Here is a 25,958-nt window from a genome sequence, read left to right as displayed (position 1 = left end):
TTTTTTTTTTTTTTTTTTTTTGGTTTTTCGAGACAGGGTTTCTCTGAGTAGCTTTGCGCCTTTCCTGGCACTCACTTGGTAGCCCAGGCTGGCCTCGAACTCGCAGAGATCCGCCTGGCTCTGCCTCCCGAGTGCTGGGATTAAAGGCGTGCGCCACCACCGCCCGGCTTCCATCCTACCCTTTTAATCATGCAGTTCCTTGCTATTTGGTACTTTGTGCTGTCACATAACCTTCATCACCGTCCTTTCTTTTTGTCATATAAAATGGGAAGTCTAACCATTAAATGGTTATATTCTGCCCTTCCCTACCCAGCTACCGGCAATCACTGCTCTTCTCTGGCTCAGATTTTGACTGCTCTGTTACATTGAAGTATTTTGTGGTTAGCTTATTTGGTTTAGTGTAATTTCCCTAGGACTCATTTGTGTTAAAACATACTGCAGAATCGTCTTCTGTTGTGTGAACATCCATGTCCTGCCTGTCTAGTTATCTGTTAGTGGACACTTGTATTGCTTTCATGTTTAGCTCTTGTGCCTCTGTGAACATGAGTGAACAGATACCTCTTTGAGACCTGGTTTTAATGATTTGGTGGTTTTTTTTTTTTTTTTTTTTGGTTTTTCGAGACAGGGTTTCTCTGTGTAGCTTTGCGCCTCTCCTGGAACTCACTTGGTAGCCCAGGCTGGCCTCGAACTCACAGAGATCTGCCTGGCTCTGCCTCCCGAGTGCTGGGATTAAAGGCGTGCGCCACCACCGCCCGGCCTAACCCAAGAATGGTAATATTCTAATTCTAGTTTTGTTTTGAGGAATCACCAAACTTTTTCTCAGTGCCTGTACCATTTTGCCTTCCTATCAGCAGTGCACAGGATTTCAGTTTGTCTTTACCAGCAACTAATATATATATATACTATATAATATATATACTATAGTATATATATAATATGTATATATACTATATATATGTATATGTGTATATATCTGTATGTATGTATATATATACTTTACTATAGGTATATATTATATAAATATATATTTATATGTATTTCTATAATAACTGTGTTAATAGAGGTGAGATGGCATCTCATTTTAGTTTTGGTTTGCCTTTCCAATAATGTCTAACATCTTTTAAGGGCATTTGTATCGGGGACTATGGGGGTCCAGCCCCTCGATAGTCCCCTCCCAGGGTCCGGGAAGAATCTACAACCAGCTGATAATTAATCTTTGATGAGAAGAAATGAATCTATCTACACGAAACTCCTTAGTCCATACACTTTATTATTCTGTGTCAGTTACAAGCTTATACTCTGCTCTCATATTTAGCTCATTTTTAGCCTGATTTCTCTCTACACTTGTCTGTGGTCCCCTCTAGGTTCTATCTTAAATCCTTCATCTAGTTTTGTCCCTTCTAGGTTCTCATCCATCTTGTTCCTTCCCATATCATCTCCTCTCCCATCCCATTCTCTCTCCTCATCTCGTTCTTCCTCATCTTGTTCTTCCCCATCTGGCTCTTGCTCATCTCCCATCTTGTTCCTCTAGTCCTCTCTTCTAGCCCTTTCATCTACTTTTTCCCCATCTCAGTTTGTTCCTCTCAAGTTCTTACCCATCTAGTTCTTCCATTCTCTTTTCTCTTCTCTCTCCCCGTGCCCTGGAAGTCCGGTATATAAAGCCAGGCTTCCAGAGTCAACCGGAGAGGTGATAAGAATCACATTGAGAGGCAATAACCGTTAATTATCATTTGCAGCCCCAAAGAAAGTGACCAATGGGGAAATGAATTAACTAAAGGCTAAATTCAGGTAATATCTAGGAAGGGGGCTCTTATGTGCTCAACTATAATCTTAAACGTGATTAGTAGAAAATGTTAAGAATCTATAAGTTCCTAGGTCAATGGGAGAAAATAAAACTGTCTTCTTTTTTCCTGTGGCTCCTATCTGTCCAAGCTATCTGCCGTTTTTCTGCAGGGTGGGGGAAAGTGTGCTCAGTCGCTAGGCAACCTGTGTACAGCTAGATGCCTCTGGTGATAGTTAAAGGGAGATCTGGAACCAGAGGTAAGGTTTGGGAAAGGAGGAAGTAAGGCTTAATTGGCATATCTGCCAGGCCTTCTCAAATGGGTAGTCTGGATGCTTAAGTCTGTTCTTAGAGAATACAGAGGTATCTCTGATAAAGTATTCTCCTCCATCTGGGGATGGACCTGGCCGGATGCTGCTAATGATGATAATTACAGGGAGGCTTGAACTGGGTTTCTGGCTGAGCATTGCTGTCAGCGCAGAAGGTTATCTAAATATTCCTAGAAGTGGTTAGGTAAGGAGTTAGCGGTCTATAAAGTTAGTAAGGCTGTAAGAAAGGAGGGTCGGAGCTGAATTGCACCTGACCTAGGTGGTGTCTCCTTGTGGAATTTACCTTAAATCAGGAGACTTGCATGTGGACTGTTATTACTGCTAGTCCTTGAAAGTGGCCAAGGGAGATATCTGATTCCAGAGAAAGCCTTTCCTGAGGCTGTTCTCCAAATACCTGGAATGTGTATGTCCAGAGAGTGATCAGTCCACACTGTTAGCCCTTCTTAGGGGAAAGTCAATTGGGAAAACTATGAAGGCACACATGATTTTCATAACAGAAGACAGCTGATATATAACAAGCCAAGTAACACCAAAAACTCCTTGGGATTTGACTTCCTCTGGAGAAATTCCCTGATTCCTCCAGGTAGTGGCTTTGCCATAACCAGCTGAGTTCTTATAATATATTCCTGCAGCCCGCAGCACATTTGTACATCTTCCTTGAACAAATGTTTATTTAACATTTCTCTTAAAAATAACTTTAACTTGAATATGCATTTTCATTTTAATATTGGTATATGAATGTTGGTGGGTAAGGTAGAACTTTATGGACTATACAGTAAATATTAAATGGTACTTTATGTTTTGTATTGTCTTTTTACTATGCTACAGATTGAATCAAGTGTCTTGCATATGTTCGACAAGTGATCTACCATGGAACTATACCACTGTCTTTAGTTTGTAAAATAGGGTCTCAGTGTATAGCTCAGGCTGACACTGACTTCATGATCTTACTGCCTCTGCCTCCCAAGTGTGGGGATTGCAGGCATGTTTACTATGTCTGACTGTAGTGAATCTAGCAAAATTAATCCCTAAAGGTAGACACAGGTTCACTTTTGTTATTATATATCATTTATTGGCACAGAATAATTTCCTAACAGTTGTGTTTGTATAAGCTCAGGTTGCTACTTACACTGTGCAACCTCTCTAACTCAGTTTCTTCATTTGGAAATAAGAATAATTTAAAGAATAAATGAGTTAGTACATTTAAACAACCCAAAAAATGGTTTTGACCTTTATAATCATTTGTTAACATGAACGGTGTCAGGATTTTAGTTGTTAAATTTTCTGTAACTATAGGGTTTTTGCCTTTTTATATAATGGATTTTTATCCAATTATCTTATTGTTCAGTGTAGTAGAATATTATTTTAAGGTGTGTTACTTTTGTTTATGTTGCATTTGTTTAATTCTGTGAAGCTGTGTTACTGTGCCTGTCTAAAACACCTGATTGTCTAATAAAGAACTGGCCAATAGCAGGTTAGGGGAAAGGATAGGCAGGACTGGCAGGCAAAGAGTATATATAGGAGAAAACTGGGAGGAGTGAGCTAAGATCAAGCAGCCAGAGGAGGAGGACTCCAGGGGCCAGCTACCCAGCAACACAGCAGGCCATGGAGTAAGAGTAAGATTTACAGAAGTAAGAGAATGGGAAAAGCTCAGAGGCAAAAGATAGACAGGATAATTTAAGGAAAGCTGGCTAGAAACTAAGCCAAATTAAGGCCAGGCATTCATAAGTATATAAGCCTCCATCATGTAGATGTAACCAACCTTCTTATTAAATAAGAAACACAGAACCAATGCAAAGAAGAAAGCCAAGAGGTCAGAGCTAAGAGCTAAAACTTACCCTTCCTCCTGCGGTGGTCCTACCTCTCCGAACCACAGCTACCCCTGTGTTAAAGTCTTTATATAGAGTTCCTGTCCTGCCTTCTCATTGGTTGTAAACCCAACCACATGACCACCTCCTCACGGCCTGTCTGTATAGACCTCCAGGTTTTCCATGATTGGTATTAAGATTAAAGGCATGTGTATCCAATAATGGCTGTATCCCTGAACACACAGAGACTTACCCAGCTGTGCCTACCAAGTGCTGGAATTACAAGCGTACGCCACCACTGCCCTGCTTTCCTATGGCTTGCTAATAGCTCTGACCCCCGGGCAACTTTATTTATTAACCTACAAATAACATTTTAATACAAATAAAATATCACCACACCTCCGTGTGTGTTCATTTGGGATCTGGGTGGTGGGTCCCCCAAAAAAGAGTAAAATAACAATAGTTCAGTACTATGCTTTCTAGGGCACTTTATAATTTGGGGGAAAGTGGTTGCCCTACTTAAAATAAATATTTTTAATAATCTGTCTTCAAAATACTACTCATGCACATACATTGCGGCACCTTTTGAAATGGTTTTATTTCTTCTGTCCAGAGCAATGGTGTTATCATTCACTTCACTTTTCTACATACTGATTACTGAACATGTTGCTGTTATTTTTTTTAGAACAAGAATAGGAAAATTAATTTTTTTTAAACCTTAATCTCTCTTTTCCCTGGTGCTCATCATTTCTTGATGTAAAACTAAGTTTTTGGCCTTTATAATTTTCGTTTTTCCTACTTTGAAAGATAAGAAACCTATTGAAGAGTTTTAGTAACATGATCTACACTCCCATCCCCATAACATCCCCCAGGACTGAGGATAGAACCCAGAGCCTCCAGCAAGCTAGACAGATTGAGTACACCACATCATAATACTGGATTTTTTCCAGTGAAAACGCTGTTACAGGTAGAGACAAGGCTGAGGAGGATGCTGACAATTCTCTTATCTCTCAGTTTACTTTGAATGTGACTGTGTCATGAATGTTCTGCTGGAAAACTTGCACGTTATTCAGGAAAAGTTAAAATTTTCTCCCAGTCAGTCCTTGCCCCCTCCATATGGTATGGTTTTGCAAAATTTGTTCTTCCAAATAGTTCTGTGTAAAAATAGCTTAATTCATGTGGGGGTTAAAGAAAATTTATCTCACATGTATTCAGTTCCGTGATAGTTTTGGGGTCTCTGTTAAACACAGTAGTTTCCACAGTTCCCTGAGGGATGGGCACTGACATTGCTGTCTGCTTTTCTTTGTGATAATGCCCTCCACCAAAGCTCTCATAAAACTTGCCTGTTGGTCCTTGCACAAACTCCTCCTTGGCAATGGCATGTGGCACTCCTTCACAGAAGGGCAGAGTATTTGTACTTCTGATGTTGAAAGGGGGTGATTAGTATTGTGACTAATTTGTAGGAAGGTTTGTGTTCTAGATTGATCCTTTTCTTGGCTAGATGTAACACGAATCTTAAAAGGTCTTATTAAATAAAAGAAAAATGGGAGCCAGATATTGGGGTTAATGCTGAAAGATCAGAGAAGCAGAACAAGCCACAGCTAACCTCACCTCACCACCTTCTCAGCAGATCCTGTTTCCTCAAACTGGAAGCCTCTGAGTCCTCACCCGAATGGATCTCAGCTGAACTGCTGCTCAAAAGCCTAAAACCTTAAAGGGCTCTAGTTCCTGGTCCTCACGCCTTATATACCTTTCTGCTTCCTGCCATCACTTCTTGGGATTAAAGGCATGTGTCACCATGCCTGGCTGTTTCCAGTGTGGCCTCGAACTCACAGAGATCCAGATAGATCTCTGCCTCCAGAATGCTAGGATTAAAGGCATGTGCTACCATTTTCTGGCCTCTGTGTCTATCCAGTGGCTCTTCTGTTCTCTGACCCCAGATAAGTTTATTAGGGTGTACAATATATGGGGGGACACAGTATCACCACAGCTAGACACATTAGACTTTTACCCTCCCAGTGTTCTTTGTCCCTTCATTTGATCTCTGCAGTTCAGAAGTTTATATTTTATGTAACCTACTTTCCCATTGCTTGTTTTATATTATTGGTCTTATCTTGCTTTTAAGAAAGCCTTCCCAAACTGGGGAGACAGCCCAGGAGTAAAGTCCTTGCCACACAAGAATGAATTTCTGAATTTGAACCCCCTGAATTCACATAGAGGACTGATATAGTAGCACATATCTGTAATTTGTGTGCACGCACATACACACACACACACACACACACAGGCCTTTCTAGTCCAATTATAAACATCCTGTCTTATAACTCCTACTTTTGTAGTACTCTAGAGACAGGCAGACTTCTTAAATGAATTAACAATATCAAATATCTAGGTAGTTACTTGTCTCAACTTCATGGGTAGTCCATTCTCTTAGAATTTCCTTGAAATGCCAGTTTTGTCTTCGTGTTTTTATTTATGTGTTTTTCTTGGTTTTGAGGTACTGTCTTCCAGTGTATCTGGGCTAGCCTGGAGTGCTGCTTGCCTCTGCCTTCAGAATGCTTGGGATTACCGGCCTGCACTATCACATGCAGTGCCAACCTTATTAAATACCATTTATTCACTTAAAAACTCTTAAAAGAGTAAAAAAAAACTCTTAAAAAAGTAAAAGCTGATATAGAGGACCTGTCTCAAAAAGACTAAAGAAGTTTGTCTTTCAGTACTCTTTCTTGTTTTGTTGACATTTTTTACAGTAATATGATATTTAATTATTAAAAATGGGTTAACAAATTTACCTTTAAAAAACCTTTATATATGAACTAAGAAAAACAAGGATATTTAATAAACATGCACGTTGTTACCAGTGAGAGTAGTCTTTGGATAGAATGACAGATAACCCTGTGCTGTGTAGGTGGTATACACAGTTGTCAGCCAGTGAACATCAAGCACTTGATGCCATTATGGTTCTCAGTGAGAAGTGTACTAGCCGTTTTGTTTGTTTGTGTTTGCTTGCTTCTTTGCAGTGCTGGTGTGAGCCCAGGACCTTGCACATTGCAGGCAAGTGTCCCATGACTGAGCTAAGTTGCCAGTCCCTGTTGCCTATCTAGCGTTTCTTCTTTTTCATGTTAAATTATTTAGTACATAGAATTTTGTGGAAAAATCTTTTATGATTTTGAGATTCTATCTAATTACAAATTAATTTGGGGAGAATTAATAGTTTTTAAAAGCACCAAGTTTTCCCATTAGGGAACACTATGTATTGCTGAACTATAAGTGCCCCCCCCCCCGTACTTTTAAATTTTTGAAATATATCAGACAAAGCTATGAGAGAATAGAGTACAGTTGATCCTTGGCCAACATGAGTTTGAACTATACAGGTCCACTTATAAATGGTTATATAAATTAAGAAACTGTTAGGTATGTCACATGCATGTACATGTATATCATAGTCCATTTTATCATTGGTTCTGTCTTTCCATACACACAAATACATTTTTAAAAGTTAAAATTGCTTTTGGGTGTGGTTCAGTGGTAGCGTGTTTACCTAGCATGCGTGAAACCCGGAGTTCCATCCCTAGCACTAAAACTTAGAAGTATAATGTATCCGAAGGTAGTGCACACAAGCAGACAGCCGTGCTGGCAGGCATACTGGAGAAATGCAGCAGATACAGAGAGGCGGTGCTCCGAATGACTGCCCTAAGTCAGCCGTCGTGGAGAGTAGCCTCTAAGGTCTCGCAGTCTACTTATCCCCTCCTTACTGTGTGTGGAGACCTTGTGGACAGTCAGTGTCAGTGTCCCAGCTCTTTTATAAGGAGCAGTGATGGAGTGGCATTGACAGCCAAGTACATCAAACAGAACCTTTCCATTGTGTCTGTGACAACCTCTTCTAGTCATGACAGCGTGTTTTACCTAATTTACAGTCTTGCTGTTTAATACACCTTTGAAAAATTTTAAGTTACTTCATACCTATACAAGTTGAGATTTTTAAGAACTTAATGTAAACTTACTACTTGATTTTAAAAGAGTAAGTACATTGCAAATACCTGTTAATAAAGGGCTTAAATGACTTTAAAAAATTTGCAGATATCCCTTTAGATATCTTCACTCCTAGTATTGTTAAAGAATGCTCTTTCAGACATCTGTGACTAACATCAGATAGATTAGATCTTAACATTATAGTAGGTATTTTCTTCATAAGTATTTTTATTTATTTACTAACAAAACATTAAATGTGCAAGATTGGGCATGGTGGGTAAAGGTGTTTGCCTCCAAGCCTGATGACTTTTTAGTCCCCAGAACCGACGTGATAGGAGAAGAAAACTAACTCCTGAAAATTGTCCTCTCAACTTCATATGCATGTAGTGCCACTCACACCCCAAACAAACAAATCCATGTCAAATATATGTACACAGAGTGGAGAGGACCTCGTGTGTGTCGCCCTGATTCCCAGAGAAGCCATGGTCTTTAGTGTGGTAGGAGGGGTTGGCAAGATACTCAGTAAGTTAAGCCACTTGCCACTAGCCATAACAAGCTGATTATGATCTCTGAGGACCCATGTAGGAGGAGAGAACCAATGTCTACAGGTTGTCCTCTGACCCTCACATGGGCGCACTGTGGTACACCACTCATACACATGAGTAAGTGTAATTTGTTTCCTTTTGTTTTATTCTTGGTGTAGTCCAGATGTCCTGAAACTCACTGTGTAGACCAGGCTGGCCTTGAACTCAGAGATCTTTCCTCCTCTGCCTCCCAAGGGCTGGGATTAAAGGCGTGCACCACCACTGCCCAGCTGAGTAAATGTAATTTTTAAAAATAGATATAGGAGGTAGTGCTTTATTGATAAATTAGACAAAATATTTTGTGTCATGCTTACTTCCTGGGGCTGTTTTGTATACCATAGATATGGTTTTGTGTTTATGTCTTTTGGAATGTATGTCCACAGGTGAATTCTATTGCACAGTTGAAGCACTGATTAAAAAGAAAAAAGCCGGGTGGCAGTGGTGCACGCCTTTAGTCCCAGCACTCAGGAGGCAGAGCCAGGCGGATCTCGGTGAGCTCGAGGCCAGCCTGGGCTACAGAGTGAGATCCAGGACAGGCACCAAAACTACACAGAGAAACTCTGTCTCAAAAAAAAAAAAAAAAAAAAGATAAAGATGCTGGAGAGCATTGTCTGCTCTTCCAGAGGACCTGGACTTGATTCCTACTACCCACAGGGAAGCTCACAATGTTCTGTAAGTCCAGTCCCCTGGGATCTGATGCCTTTTCTGGCTTCCAAGGGCGCCAGGCATGCCTCGGTACACAGACATACATGTAGGTAAAACACCTATACACATAAAATAAATGAAAAGCTAGCAGCATGATGTTTAAAATATCTAGTATTTTGATTTCCACCTGTCATTTTTTTTTACTGTTTCATGTTTATCTGTGTATGTACCTAGTAGCAAATTTAATATGGCCAATATTAACATTTTACTTGATGGTGACCTGCACATATCAAACAGGTGCTCCACCACGAGGCTGTATCTCCAGCCCTAATGTAGCCATTTTTTAAAATGTTTTTCAAAGTCATCCATATTTTTCTATCTCGTTTGTGTTTTATGGGTCGATTTCAAATTGACCCTAGTTCCTCGAGACAGTACCATGCTCTGCTAACAGCATAGTTAGCACAGAGGCTGCAGTGGTCACACCCTCTGCTGTGACTGTCAAGTCACACAGGTTACTATGTGTTAAACTTACCACAGCATCTAACATTGTTCCATACATGTTCTTTGTGAGAGCTTTTATCATCTTACACTTCCACATGTTTCTTCTCCCAATTTGAGCATAAACTCTATAGGAGTTTTTGTGTTTTGTCAGCTTTAAACATTAACTGATTCTCTCCTAACTTCCAAGGTACCAGTGTAAGTGATGAGGACTTCCTTCTACTGGAGCTCCTGCACTGGTTTAAAGAGGAGTTTTTCTGCTGGGTGAATAACATTTTGTGCAGCAACTGTGGTGGAGAGACTAGATCTAGAGATGAAGCCTTGCTGCCCAATGATGATGAGCTGAAGTGGGGTGCAAACAACGTGGAGGACCATTACTGTGATGCGTGCCAGTTGAGCAACCGGTTCCCAAGGTGGGTGCCTACCAAGTGAGGTTGGAGGGGCTTCCAGTGGGATTCTTAACAGGAATAAATTATGAAATTAGCTTTTTAATCTCCATTTTCACTGGACTTGATATTTCTTTAGGATCAAGGTCTGCAGACTAGACTTAAAAGGAAAAGTATGGGCTCAGGACCCCCAAGGCCAACTTTTCAGCACAAAGGAGATTTATTTGCCACAGAGGAACAGAGGGCAGGGAGGAAGAGTCAAACACAGGAGATAGTGGACAAGTGTGAAAGGGAAAGGAATAAAGGAGAGGGGACAAGGTATTTGTCCAGGGGGCAGGGGACAACAAAAGACTACCTGTGGATAGAAAGGAGACAGATGTGGCACATAGGAAATGGCAGTTTATAAAGGTACAAGAGGAAACCCATGTTAGGATGAAGTTTAATTTTAACTGGGCATGTTAATTAGGTGAGCCAAAGGGGACTTTTGATTTCTGGATTTCAGTACTTTGATAGCTGGACCTTGGTAGTCAGCCTCAGGAGGAGGAAGTGGCCAAATAAGGGAATAGACCTTGGTGACTACCTTTAGGAATATAAGCTAATGGTTTTTAGCAAAGGCAGAGGGAATGGGGGAGAAGGGCAAGGCCTGCCAGAGCCACATGTTCGAGTGGGCTAGTTTCCCTTGAAGACCAGTAGACTAGACCCAGCCATATCTATGTTCTCTCGTTTTGTTAGAACACAGTTATACTGACTTAGCTGGTGCTGTGACGGTTTTCAAGCTACAACAGAGTTGTTGAGAGCTGATGACCATAAGACCTGCCAAAATATTCCCTGTCTCCTTTTCTCTGTCTTCTCTGTCTATCATACCTGTGTGTCTGTGTCTTGTATAGTCCAGGTTGAACTAGAACTTCTGTTTTGAGTGGTAGGATTGCAGACATGTGTCACTGTACCCAGTTTATCCAGTGCTAGGGACTAAACTAATAGCTTTGTGCATGCTAGGCAGGAACTTTGCCAACTGAGCTGATCACTAGACCTTACTGTTTTTTATGCAAAGTTTGTTGACTCCTTATTCTAAGGTATAAATTTCTAAACATATTCATAGCATTTTAAGTTCTGAAAGTGTTATGGATGGGGATATACAGGGACAATAAAAATAACAGTGATACCATTGATCATTATAAGAGTACAGTGTTGTCTTTATTTAGTCATCAGATATGGAGGTAAAAGTAACTTATAAAGGCAGAAATTTGTTTTAATTAGGACTTTCCCTGTCCCCACCTTTCCTGTCTGTCTCAGTCTCTGCATTTTTGTTTTGTTTTTCTTGTTTGGTTGATTGGTTTGGTTTTCTGAGACTGAGTCTTACTGTGTAGCTCAAATATGATCCTCTTACATGCCAAGATTACACATGTGTACCACTAAGCCTGACTAATCATCTCCATTTTAAACTTGGGAAATTAAAATTTTTTAATTCACTTTTCCCAACCTTTAGCTTATAATAAGCCTCTTGTTAGATGTATGTTTGTTTGTTTGTTTGTTTGTTTTTCCAGACAAGGTCTTTGTGTAGCTCTGGCTGTCCTGGAACTCGCTCTGTAGACCAGGCTGGCCTTGAACTCATGAAGATCTGCCTCCCGATTGCTGAGATTAAAGGCATGCACTGCCACTGCCTGGTTTGTTAGATTTTCTTAATAGGCAGTACTTAGGAAGTTTAGTTCCATTGCCTATGTACAAAAAGGCCTGTTCTGTTGGGACTATAGGACTCAGTTCTGTCCTAATTTGGGACCAGCCCTACATTATACATAGAAGAATATAATACCCAGTGGTTATCTAAAACCAGTTTATTTGTTTTTTGGTGTTTTTCTTTTCTTTTTTTTTTTTTACACAGCCTCTTTACAGAACCATACATAGTTAAATCTCCCTCAGTTTTGTTTTGTTTTGTTTTGTTTTTAATAGTATGGCGTGGTGCTGCCTAACATATTTATGCGATTTATTTATTTGTTTTCTAACCATTTTCCTGCTTTACTTGTAGCTGTTGTTTATACAATGTTGGAGTAATAAACATGTTTTTGGGGTGTCGTGTTTTGTTTTGTTTTTATAGTGCCAGAACTAGAACTCAAGGCCTTACTTAGTTTTGGGGTGCAATGATTCACTGTTGAACTATAGCTCTTGATCTCTTCCATTTGATTTGGCCCAAGGCTAGGGTGTTTGAACGCTTTGTTATGCCTTAATGTAAACTTACATCTCTTCTCAGTTACTGAATTCTAAAGTCATTTAACTGTGCTTAAGCAAAACATGCACTCCACAAACTTGTCACTGCGGAGCCTGCTCATTCGGGGCACTGCTTCCTTTTCCTCCAGGCCTGGCTGACTTTCTGTCCAGCTAGAGGACTGGACACACAGTGGCAGAACCTTCCTCATGCCCTCCATTCTTAGGATAATTTTATGAGTAAATAACTTTCAGGAGAATGCTGTAGATATCTTGCTGGTAAATTAGCGAGCATCTTTAAGTGTGTCCAAAGAATTAATCAAAATCATTAGTAAAAAGAAAACTGGAATTTATACTAAGTTAAAATCATTGTATGGGGGTGAGGCGTCGAGGTGTGCACAGGTGTGTTCACAGGGACACAGTGAAAGCCGGAGGAGAATGTCAGAAGTCCTGTTCAATCATCATCTGCCTTATTCTCCTAAGATGGGGTCTCTCACAGAAACTGGAACTAGGCTGGTGGCCAGCAAGCTTTAGATATCCTTCTGTCTGTGTCACCCACAGCGTTGGAGTCTCAAGTATGCATGGTCATACCCAGCTTTTTACATGAATACTGGATCCAAACGTGGGTCCTTATGCTTATGCAGCAAGTGTTCTTAACCACTGAGCCATCTCTCCAAACCCTAATCCCCACAGCCCTAGTTTTGATTTTTTTTTAAACAGGGTCTCACATAGCACAGACTGGCCTTGAACTCTGTATGCAGCCAAAAATGACTTTGAATTTCTAATCCTCCTCCTTCTTCCTCTTAAATGCTGGGATTGCTGTTGCACAATACCATGCCATCTTTATTTGGTGCTGGGCATTAAACCAGGGCCTTCATATATGCTAGGCAAGTACCCTACCAACTGAGCTAAATCCCTGCCCCTGCCCCCAAGCTAAAACCTGTTGAGTAGTTTTTAAAGCTAATTACATTTTAAACACGGTAAGCTAATTTTCTTGCAAGAGAACTGTTGAATGTCTTAATCACAGTTTTCAGAAAACCTGTACATCTACATCTTATTTTTCAAAACATTCAAGATGAAAACTCCCCTCTCCAGCCATTCGCCTATGTCTTAGCTTTATTCCATGGCTTGCATTACTGATCCTGAGCTGATGGTGTGTGTGATAGTGCTAATCAGTGTACTTTCCTTCTTTGACTAGGTAGCACCCATTTTTAATTAAGACTAAACTGACTGCATATAGTGAAATTATTTGTGTTCATCCCTTGCTCAGAACTATAGTCACTGAAGACAGTTCCACCATTTAAGCATGGTTCACAAAGACTAGCACAATACCTTATATAGGCTAGGTGCTTTAATCAGTATTTTAAAACAAGAAACTAAGAATCATGATTGATATTTAGGATATAAGTAATATAAATTCTTTAAAAATTGGCTTTTAATCATGAATCACAGCTGTTGTCTTTGTTGTTTTTTTAAACCAGATATAACAACCCTGAGAAACTTTTGGAGACAAGATGTGGACGCTGTGGCGAGTGGGCCAATTGTTTTACGCTGTGCTGCCGTGCATTAGGGTTTGAAGCTCGATATGTGTGGGATTACACAGGTACAGCATGTGGTAGGAGAGAGGAGGAAGTCAGATAGGAAAAAGGCTCTATAGACTTAAAATTCAGATTTATGGCCTAAGCCCCTCCTTTTGTCTTTATTATGTCAGCCTAAGTTTTCTATTCAGCTTCTGCCTTAGTTTGAGTTTTTATTGCTGTGAAGAGACACCATGACCACAGCAACTCTTATAAAGGGAAACATTTAATTGGGGCTGGCATACAGTTTCAGAAGTTTAGTTTATTATCATCATGGCAAGAAGTATGGTGGCATGCAGGCAGACATGGTGCTGAAGAAGGAGCTGAGAGTTCTACATCTTGATCCATAGGTAACAAAAGGAGACTGAGTCATAGCAGGTGTAGCTTGAGCATACAAGACCACAAAGCCCACCTCTGTAGTGACACACTTACTCCAACAAGGCCAGACCTCCTAATAGTGCCACTCCCTATGGGCCAAGCATTCACACACAGTAGTCTATGGGGGCCATTCCTATTCAAACCACCATACCTTCTGTAAAGTAACAGCAGTACCAACGTCACAGGCATTCGCGAAGCTCCATAAGATTTTTGTAACACAGCTAACCCTATTCCTGGGAGCTGGACTCTATCCTTCTAATCTTTTATCATGACATTCATGGTAGTCCTGTTCTGTGTGGATGGGAACATATGTAATAATGTGCTGTAGAGATCATTTTTTAAGGGATTGTAGTTTTCATGGCTATATTACAGTCTACACAAGCACTCTGAAGAAAGCCTTGGTATTTGACTTGGTCTTCATTTAAAAATTATTGTTATGTCTGGTTGCTTTCTATGTTTCAGGGTTTTCCTTATTTCCACTATTATTTTAGAATCAGATGAAACCTTCAATTAATAGTCTCCTCACAGAATCAAATATAGAGCCTCAGGCGGGGTATGGTGTCACATGCCTGTAGTCCCAGCATTCAGCAGAGGTTGTGGCAGGAGGATGGAAGCCAGCCTGGCTATCCATTTACCTATTGATGAGACTCCATTTTAAAACTAAAAATAGACCATAAATAACCAGAAATCCTGTTAGGCCTTCTTCTGGGTCCAAGAGAGACTGTAGTTTCAGAAGTCACATTCATTCCTTCAAAGTTTTGATGCTTTGCTCAAAGCTTTGCTGGCTTTAGAGTTACAGCACACTATTTTTGGTTAAGACTTAAACTGAGTACATTTTAAAGAATTTAATTACAAATATTCTACAATTGTGTGTGTCACAAAGTGCTCTAAGAATCATTACATACAGTTATCGAAGTCATTCTTGTTTTATAAACTTCTATTTCCCTTTTCTTTCTCTTACCCCACATGAGTAGACCATGTTTGGACAGAAGTCTATTCTTCTTCTCAGCAGCGGTGGCTGCACTGTGACGCGTGTGAAGATGTCTGTGACAAGCCTCTCCTTTATGAAATAGGATGGGGCAAAAAGCTTTCCTATATCATAGCATTCTCTAAAGATGAGGTAGGCCATAAGAGAAAGCATTCCAAGAATAAAATTATTTTAAAGTATGTTTGACATACAGGTCACATACATTTGCAGTATGCTGTTTAATATGTCATTTGTATATACCATAACTCATTGTAATCAGTGTTTTCAGCTGTGGGTATACCAAGGGATGTTTGTATCCATATACCTATAAATGGACATTGGGTGGGCTCAGTTTTTATTATTTTAAATTAAGCTGCTACAAGAATTCAAGTATATACTTGCTTTTTCTCTTTGATAACTGCCTAGAAGTGAAATGGCTGGATCATTGTCAAATTATTTTGCAAAGAGTGGCATCATTTTATTTTCTTACCAGAAATACATGAGACTTCCAGTTTCTCCACACCTTTGCCTAAGTTTAGTGTGGCTTCACTTTTAAATTTAGCCCTGTCAGCAAGAGCACAGTTGTGCTTTCCCAGTGTGCTGTCCTAATGGTGTTCATTTTCCAAACCTGCGTCTCCTTTGCCTATTTTTCCATTGTGTATTTTGTTCTCTTCTGAGTTTTGAAAGTTTCTTTTTATGTTCTTATGTAAGTTGTTTTTTTTTTTTTAGAATTATATGTTGCAAAGATTTGCTTGGTGAGTTCTAAATTATTTGGAGAGAACAAAGTCATAAATCCAGTTTAGCATGTTCTCTTACAGATTTTGCTTTTCATGTTGTATCTAAGAAAGTTTTGCCTGCCTCATAGCAATAATTTTCTCCTGTTTTCTTTTTAGAGCTTTTATATTTTTAGTTTTACATCTTAATGTAAAACTCTGATCCAGTTGGAGTTAATTCGGTTGAAATTTATTTTGAGCATGTAGATAATGAATTGTTCTGGCATAGTGTGCTGGGAAGATTGAACATTTTCCCTCAGTTGTCCTTTCTGTTAGAAATCAGCTGTGGAATAATATAATCATGAGGGCAAAGTTTGCTTCATTTAATTCTGCAGTGGCATCAGCTTTAAACTGAAACCCGAATATTCTGAAAACTTGATCCTTTTACTTATCAGTGTATTTTGTTGAAAAAATTAAGGCATATTCTCTTCAATGTCTTTCATTTTCATTGTTTTACTATGACAGCTGAGGTTGGCCTTGAATTTGCATTCCTGCCTCAGTCTACTAAGTGCTGAATTATGGTTAAAATCCTCCATGCTCAGCATTTTTTTTTTTTGATTGAGCAATACCCTCAACCCTGGTTTTAAAATTCTAACAAAGGGTGATATTTTTCTGAGTTGCATTATAGCTATTTATAGAAAATAAAGGATCAGTGTGATTTTGTTAAATAGTTGTGTTCTGTGATTGGTTCCAGGTAGTTGATGTCACCTGGCGATACTCTTGTAAACATGATGAGGTGATATCCAGGAGGACCAAGGTTACAGAAGAGTTACTTCGAGAAACCATTAATAGGCTTAATAAGCAGGTATGTGATGGGTATCATTTTAAAAAGGACATTTGAAATTTTACATATCAGGAATAGCCAGTTTTAACTCTTTATTTAAATAATTTATTGAGACAAGGTCTCATGTAACCTTGACCTCAAGTGCAACACCAATGCCTAGTTCTTAAAAAATTTCTTTTATTCTTTGAGAATTTCATGCAGTATATTTTGATCATATTCACCATTCCACAACTGTTCCCAGATCCACTTTACCTCCCTACCCACCCACCCAACTTCATATCCTCTTCTATTTTTTGTATAATTTGTGCTGCCCAAATATTCTTGTGTATGAGGCCTGGCCTGCCTGGAGCTTTATCTGCCTGCCAGGAGTCACACCCTTAAAGAAAACTAATTTTGCTGATCCTAATAGCTCCTTAGCTGGTGTGGGTATGCCCACCTCCTTGCCTCCATGCTGAGACTTTGTCAGATTTGAGCTTGTGCAGCAGGTTTTGTGCACACTGTCACAACTGCTGTGAGTTTTACATGTACAACTGCCCTGCTGTGATACCTGCTGTGTCTTTGCTTAGAGTCAGTCACCCACAGTGGCTCTTGCAGTCTTTCTGCCCCCTTCTTCAGTGACCCCCAAGACGAGGGGAGGGGTGTGCTATAGATGTCCCCATTGAGTGCTGAGAACTCTGCAGTCTCTTAGTCTCTACATGTTGACTAGTTGCCATACCCAAGTTTATATATGCAGAGGATGGATGGAACCCAGGGCCTTAGGGATCCTAAGCAAACAGTTTACTAAATGAGCTATATCCTGAGCCCCTGTTGAAATCCCTAAAGTAGTAACATCTTTCTAGCAAGACTATTTAATAAGCCAGTGCCTTTTTATTCATGGAAAATGTGGATAGTCCATTTAAGTATTATGGTGTTTTATGTTAAATGCCACATTCCTTCTCAAAGTTCAGTAAAACAACATTTCCATATTTGAGTATTTGCATGAGAAGATGTGGTTGTGGGCTGGTGGGATGGCTCAGTGGGCAGCGTGCTTGCTGCATAGACATGAGGATCTAGTTCAGGTCCCCAGCACCCATGTAAACTACAAATGTGGTAGCTTGTGCCTGTGACCCCATCACTTAGCAGTTACACACGGGTAGGTCCCAGGGCTTTCTGGCCAGCTAGTCTAGTTATGGTGGTAAGATTCAGGGACATTAGAGGTCCTGTCTCAAAAGTAAGATGGAAAAAGATAGAGGATGATACCTGATGTTAACCGTTAACCTGGTTAACACACATGCACACACACATACACCACACATATTTGCACACCACATATACATACACACCACACACATGTATAGCACACGTACACGTGCATACAGTATGTCATTGCTGAGCCTGTTGGTAAATGCTTGTAATCCTAGCAACCCTAGTCATTGGGAGGCTGAGACAGGAAGATAGTGAATTCCAGGCTAACTTGAACTGTACAGTATGACCCCATCTGAAGAAACAAAAAATGACTTGTTTAATTATCAAGCTGTATCTTGACGATAATGATGCACTTGTATTTGTGTTCAAATGTATATATAAATGTATGTATGAAAATTTCTGAAATAAGGTATGGAATGATTATAGTGATTACTGGAGAAGGGAAGAACTAGGGGTCTGAGACGGAAAAGTCACTTTATACCTCTTTGGTAGTATTTTGTGTACATACACAGTTTTGTCATACTTTAAGAAACAACTGTTTTGCTTTGCCTGGCAAGAAAAATGAAGCCAATCCCCTTCAACTGACTCTCGATTGATGTGTGTGACAAGATCTCAGTCTGGTCGCACTCACCTTTCTGGAGACCCTGGCCTGGAAATGTGTGAACCTAGCTGGAGCATTTACATTTGCTTAGGTTTCCCTGCCTTCTGCTCTGCTAGGAATTCTGTCTTGCTTCTCAGAGACTCAGCCCACATTTTGTGCCTGGTTTCTCAGCCTCTTTCTCATACTGCTTAATATTGGGCAAGTCCCTGGCTGGGGAGAGGAGTACAGTATGGCCCTTCACATTAGTTCATTCCCCTCCACTGGAATCTTCTTGCATCCTGTCTCCTTGGTAGCTTCCTATTTTATACGCTGAATCCGTCTCCCCTCCCCCACTCTGCGTGTGCACATGTGGGTGGGTGGGTGTAGCTTTTCTTAGCAAGGCCATTGGCATATGACAAGCTAGTCCATTGCAACCAGAACAGAAGGTGCTACCTCCCATTTTAAAGCTCAGTAATCCAGGTCATGAAGAGTTGAAAATAGGTGCTAAATGATTTCTCAAAATAAAATATATAAAATTAAGTTTTCCATATTTTTAGATTTTCTAAGTAGTGTGGAAATAAAATTAATTCCATCTTTCAAGACCTCTGAAAATATTAATGTTTTTATTTTGCTTATTGGTGGACTTCTGTATTTCCCTAAACTCTGATTTTAAACATTCATTACAGAGGCAGCTGTCATTGTCAGAAAACAGAAGAAAAGAACTTCTCCAGAGGATAATTGTGGAGCTGGTTGAATTTATATCTCCCAAAACCCCGCGACCTGGAGAACTTGGTGGAAGAGTGTCTGGGTCATTGGCTTGGAGAGTAGCCCGGGGTGAAATGGGTCTAGAGGTATGTGTTCTAGCCAAGGAATCAGACTTTCTTGTTTGCTGTACTACACTCTTGGCTTTCGGAAAACTGAGTTGGCAAAAGAGCAGAGTCATTTTCCTACTGGGAGGTTTTATGAGTGGGATATAGGGATAGGTTTACAATATGAAACAAGATTTAAATCTCATTTCTCTTCCATTTTAAAACTAAAATAGACACATTTCTTATAATCTGTTGCTTTAGTGGTTAAGGCTTTCAAAATCTTCCTTATGTAGTCTGTAAGAATTCTTAGGTAGCTGTTCCTGTTAGCACCGACCTGTACCCCTAGATGTTAGGGAGACTGAAGCAGGAGAGCTGCAAGTTCAGTGTGGCCGTGTAGTGAAACTTATCAAAATGAAAAGGGAAAAGAAGAGCTAGAGTGAGACTCAGCATTAGAGCACTTGCCAAGTATGTGTGAGCCGCTAGTTCAGTCCTCAGTGCTGAAGGAAGGGTTGTTATCACGTGTCTCGTCTCTGGAAACCGAAGTAATATCACTGGAACTGATTTGTGTAGCTTAACTCTACAGTTAGGGCTCAGGTGAAAGTCTGTGTACAATGTTCTGTAAAAAGCATTGAGACATAGTACATTGGATCACCTCTTACCTAGAGAGCTTCAGGTAGCATTGCTGGATTATTCAACATAATCTAGGAAGCTACATAATGAAAAGTGCTTGAAAGGAAAGTGATCCATCACATATTGTTACCAGACAACTCAACAGTTCTGAACAAATTAATGTTTTATGTTACCTTTATGTAAATATGCATTAACATTTTTCAGGTGTTCTAAAGGAATGAATTATCCCCATTAAATTTTGTGTTTGCTTTTTTGTTTATCCCATCATCTGTGACAGGCTGCTAGTAATGTTGGTTTAGCTGTAGAATTACAACAGCCAAGCTCAACAAATAGTTCCGATCACTGCTGACACAGTGCAAGTTAGGAGTCTGAATCTAGATGAAGCCATTAAAGAGAGCGCATTTAACTCACAGCTGTGTTCACTGAAAGCATGGACATTATTTAGGTCTTCATTTCCTTTTCATCTTTAGGGTGAGTGTGCTTCCTCTTACATGGGTATACACTGATTAAACTTAAAATATGATCTGGGTCAGAACGAGATCATTTTCCCCTTTTGAAAACTTTGAGAATTTCTCAGTTGCTGGAGACCATCTTAGTGCCGTGGATTTAAAAAGAAACCACTGACTCCCATTTTACAAATGAGAGTTCTAAAAGTGAGCAGGAAGGAATGTTAATCCTAAAAATATTTGGATCTTAATCACAGTCATTTGGAGCAAGAAGAAAATACTGCTGATATTGTTACCAGAAAGGAAAGTTTTATCTTAACAGTTTTATACAAGCTAGGAGTGATAGCACATGCCTGTAGTTCCAGCCCTAGGGAGGCTGAGACAGGAGGAACTCCAAGTTTGAGACCAGCCTGAGCTCAATTTTTTATGAAATATTAATCTTATTACATGTTGTTTTGCTTCTTTGCATAATGCTACATTCAGTAATGTACACACATTTTCTTTTCATTTGACAATTAGTCATCCTTTAATAGAGAATAGGTAATCATTCTAAATATTTCCTTTGGTTGGTAACGCATTCTGAAATAACTTTGATAAAACAGAGGATGTGGGTTTGTAGGATTACTTGCTTCATATTCTCAAGGTACTGAGTCCTCAATGTCACAGAAAGAGGGAAGGAAGAAGGAGGAGCAAAGAGAGAAAGGGACAAGTTAAGAAGAGAATTGAGAATGTTAAAATAGAACTTATTAAAATCAAATTCTAAAAAATAACTTTCTTTTATTTACCTTTAGACAGTGCAATATAGAGGTTCTGTTAGAGAATTATATTTTTTCATATATTCTCTTTCATATAGTTTTTAGTATTTTTTTTAGATAAGATCTTGCAGTGTACGTCAGGTTGGCCTCAAACTGGATATCCTCCTGCCTTAGCTTTCCCAGTATTGTGATTCTGTTTGTACCACCACACCCCACTTTGTGCTACTATTTTAAAACATTAACAATCACACACACACACACACACACACACACACATACACACGCACACACGTTAGCTATTTTTACAGTGTTCATTGTTTCTTGTACTTAGGGAGTTTTTGTACTTTTTAATATCAAGAGCCTAAAGTTTAATACAAAATTATACCCCATTGTCCTGATGAAATAAAAAATAATATATCAAGATATTGACACAGATTGCTGATTCTCAACAGTGAGTACTTTTGCCTTCTGGCGGCCCTTGGCAATATCTGGAAGCAATTAGGCTGTCACACTTTGGAGAAGGTGCCCATTATAAAAATCATTCAACCCAGAGTACAGGACAAGCCACATGTCAAGACACATACAGACACAGAAGAAACATATCTTCACTTTCAGATGTTTGATGTATTCACTGATTTGGGGTAGAAAAGACTATTTACTTTTAAATCAGACATTGATTTACTTTGGATGAGAACATCAAATTTGTCTGGGATTTTAAGCCAAAACAGGCTTTTATAGTAATTTTTACATGACAAAATACCTCTTTGACAAATTCCTAACTTATTGTATCAAGAAAGTACATTTTAGTGAAATGGTTTAAGCTTGAGGCCTAAAGGATGCCAAAGAGTCATGTATGTGGAGATTCTAGACAGAGGGTGACATGGGTCAGGGTCCTGAGGCAAGAATCCACTGTCCCTTTCTGAGGAACTAAGAGGAAAGTAATATAGTGAGACACAGCAAAGGGAAGAGCAACACTGAGATCTCATTGACAGGCAGTGAACAGTCATCTACAGGCTGTAAGCCTTGCTAAAGAGTTTGAAGTGCTGTAGAGTCACTAAAGTGAAGTGTCTCAGTTGGGCAAGGTGGCACAAGCTTGTCTTCTTGGTATTCAGGATGAGTAAGTAGGAAGGAGTATAGTGAGTTCAAGACCAGCCTTGGGCACATAGTGTAAGATCTGGTCTCAAAAAAATAGAAAGGAAGAGAGAGTATTGGTAAAAAGAGATGCATCTGACATTATGCTTTTAGATCAGGCTTTTAGAAAGGTAAGAGTGCAAAGATGAGAGTGAGATTTAGTGTCAGAGTCACAGATGGAGGTGGAAGAGTGGAAAAGAGAAAAATGAAGGAGTTTAGGTAGATGTATTAGTTTTCTATTGCTGGGGTAAACCATCATGACCAAAGTGACTTATATGTGGCTGGCAACAGGCAGGCAGCAGGCAAGCAGCAGGCAGCAAGCAGCAGGCAGGCAGCAGGCAGGCAGGCAGCAGGCAGCAAGCAGCAGGCAGGCAGGCAGCAGGCAGCAAGCAGCAAGCAGCAGGCAGGCAGCAGGCAGCGGGCAGGCAGGCAGGCACTGAAGCAGCCGTTGAGAGCTCACTTCTTGATCCACAAGCAGGAAGCAGAGAGCTCACTAGGATGGCAGGAGGTTTTTGAAGACTCAAGCCTCCCCCATGACACCCCTCTAACAAGGCTAATCCCTCCCACATAGTTTCTCCAAAGGACACCAAGTATTCAAACATGTGAGTCTATGGGCACCATTCTCATCCAAACCACCACCATAGATGATGAAAATTAAATCCCAACTCACACTTCTTCTCTCCCAATGCAAGAGAAGTATTGTATCAGTATTGTACTCATTATATGTAAGCTGTAAAATCTTTTCTGAGTTTTCTCTGGTGTAATACATTTTTCCTTTTCAGTTTGAGTGGGCCTCTTATTATAGTGTATAACATTTCTTCTTTTTGTTTTCATGTCTCCATAATGTTGAATAGAATTTGTACTTTTTTTAAGAGAAAGGAAACCTTGTTCATCCCTTCTGAAAATGAGAAGATCTCTAAGAAGTTTCACCTCCGTTATGATATTGTAAAAGACCGTTATATCCGAGTCTCAGACAACAATGAACACATCTCTGGATGGGAGAACGGTGTGTGGAAAATGGAATCCATATTCAGAAAAGTTGAAACAGACTGGAACATGGTAATTTAATGCATGAAACTTTAGAATTTGTATTACTGTTTAAACATATAGATTGCCTCCATTTTCTAATTATATACAATATGAAAACTGATATAATTGCTTTTGATAATTCTTTAAATGGGAAAAGAAAATCATGTTCTCAACATTTTATCAAAAATGCACTAGAGATTCTTGCACTTATAGCATGGAAATATCCATTTTCATCAGCGTTCAAATGTAATTCTTTCTAAAAATTTCATTAGATTTATTCATTATATTTTATGTATGTGTTTTGCTTGCATATATGTATGTGCACCATGTGCATGCTTGGTATCCCCAAAGGGCAAAAGAGGGCATCTGGTCACTTGGAACTAGAGTTATGGGTAGTTATGAAACACAGTGTGGTTGTTGGGAATTGAACCTGGGTCCTCTACAGAGCAACAAGTGTTCTTCGCCACTGCCCGAATTTAATTCTTTCATAGGAAAAAGTAGTCAAGTAACCAATAACCCTCATGACTGTCTATCACATAACTATGTAAGAGTGCTATCATTTAATTTTTTTTCTTCTTTTTATTTAAAAGGTTTTTTACATTTTACATACCAGCCACAGTTCCCCCTCCCTAACCCCCCCCCCCCACCCTCTCCCCATCAACTCCTCAGAGAGAGTAAGGCCTCCCATAGGGAGTCAACAAAGTCTGGCACATCAAGCTGAGGCAGGACCAAGCCCCTCCTCCCCCGTGGATCAAAGCTAAGCAAGGTGTCCCTCCGTAGGGAATGGGCTCCAGAAAGCCAGTTCATGCACTAGGGATAAATTCTGGTCCCACTGCCAGGGGTCCCACAAACTGCCTAAGCCACACAACTGTCACTCACATTCAGAGGGCCTAGGTTGGTCCCATGTAGGTTCTGCAGCTGTCAGTTCAGAGTCCATGGGCTCCCACTAGCTCGGGTCAGCTGTCTCTTGAGTTTCCCCACCATGATCTTGACCCCCCTTGCCCATACAATCCTTCCTCCCTCTCTTCGACTGGACTTAGAGAGCATGGCCCAGTGCTTAGCTGTGGATCTCTGAATCTGCTTCCATCAGTTGCTGGATGAAGGTTCTATGATGACAATTAGGGTAGTCATCAGTCTGATTACAGGGGAAGACCAGTTCAGGCACCCTCTCCACTATTGCTAGGAGTCTTAGCTGCGGTCATCCTTGTGGATTCCTGGGAGTTTCCCTGGCACCAGGTTTCTCCCTAACCCCATAATGGCCCCTTCGATCAAGATATCTCTTTCCTTGCTCTTCCTCTCCGTCCCTCCCCCAGCTCAACCATCCAGTTCCCTTATGTTCTCATCCCTCCTTCTCCTTCCCCCCAATTCTTTCACAACCATGTATTACCAACCTGCTAAATACTAGCAGCTGGGAAGTTTAGTGGATTTAGCCCAATGTCCAGCAAGCTAACTATCTTACAAGCATCATTAGGATGTGAGTAATTGAGCACAAGTACTGGTTATTTCCTGTCTGTGCCCTACAATGTTGAAGAAATGAAGCTTGCACTGTAGTTATTCACTTATACTTACTAAATTGCACATTATTGTAATTTTACCCATAAGGAATAAGAGCTTTGCTTTTAAGCATCCCTGTTCCTTGGAAACACCACAAATAATCTGTGTTACCCTCAAGACATGAATAGATAATACTGTATTTTTTATTGATAATATTGGAGGGCAGGGGATGGGCACACATGCCATGGCACATGTGTGAAACTCAGAGGATTGCTTTATGGGGTTAATGCTCTCCTTCTACCTTTCTGTGGGTTCCAGAGACTGAACACAGGTCAGCAGACTGTTTGGCAGTGCCTTTCCCACTGAGCCATCTAGCTGCCCTTCCCCTGGCCATATTATTGATAGTAGTCCCCCCCCACACACACACACACAGTGTTGATTAACTCATAGGGAGCTTTAAAATTAACTTACAAAAAATATTTAAATAGGACATTGTTCGCTTGTAAGACATTGGGTAGAATAAAACAGTAAGTCACAGAATACAGGTGCCATGTTCATAAGCATCTACCAGACAGTACAAAGAAATAAAACTAAGGTCTGCTTCCTGTCTTGAATTCATTGTGAGCTTTTGTTTCTAAACTTACAACTTCCCTATTAGAAGGTTCAGTTTAAGTTCCATCTAATGGGGGCTGGAGAGGTGGCTCAGAAGGTAAGAGCACTTGGTATACAATCATGACCTCAGCACCTGTGAAACAAGCTGGGTTCTACACGTACCTATAATCCTATCTGTGAGTTGGGCAGAAACTGGAATATTACTAGAGGTTTCTGGTTTCCAGCCTGAGAAAACATGTGCCCAGGTTCAGGGTGAGACCTTGCTTCCAAAAAAAATAGAAATAAAAATTAATAAATGAAGAGGCCTGCCACACCCATGCACGGGCGTAGATACTCACACTCACATGTGTACATACACTCACATAGACGTGCATCGTGTGCACACACACACACACACACACACACAAATAATCTTTAAAAATAAACTAATAAGCCGGGCAGTGGTGGCACACACCTTTAATCCCAGCACTCGGGTGGCAGAGCCAGGCGGATCTCTGTGAGTTCAAGGCCAACCTGGTCTACAGAGCGAGATCCAAGACAGGCACCAAAACTACACAGAGAAACCCTGTCTCGAAAAACCAAAGTAAACAAACAAACTGACTAATAA

General features: G+C 40.1%; 1 protein-coding gene across 1 annotated transcript in view; it reads left to right on the top strand.

Moving 5' to 3' along the window:
• Window positions 1–25,958, top strand: part of Ngly1 (N-glycanase 1) — a 63,394-nt gene that overhangs the window by 28,860 nt on the left and 8,576 nt on the right. Inside the window, exons 5-10 of the mRNA XM_052734057.1 lie at window positions 9,807–10,029; window positions 13,683–13,804; window positions 15,131–15,276; window positions 16,591–16,701; window positions 19,132–19,296; window positions 23,090–23,275. Of these exons, the coding sequence (XP_052590017.1) occupies window positions 9,807–10,029; window positions 13,683–13,804; window positions 15,131–15,276; window positions 16,591–16,701; window positions 19,132–19,296; window positions 23,090–23,275 (953 nt within the window). The remainder of the gene's footprint in view (window positions 1–9,806; window positions 10,030–13,682; window positions 13,805–15,130; window positions 15,277–16,590; window positions 16,702–19,131; window positions 19,297–23,089; window positions 23,276–25,958) is intronic.

The sequence above is a fragment of the Peromyscus californicus genome, unplaced genomic scaffold (assembly GCF_007827085.1).
Source record: "Peromyscus californicus insignis strain IS unplaced genomic scaffold, ASM782708v3 Scaffold_12__1_contigs__length_115047231, whole genome shotgun sequence".
Taxonomy (NCBI): Eukaryota; Metazoa; Chordata; class Mammalia; order Rodentia; family Cricetidae; genus Peromyscus; species Peromyscus californicus.
This window is presented reverse-complemented; position numbering and strand designations above follow the sequence as displayed.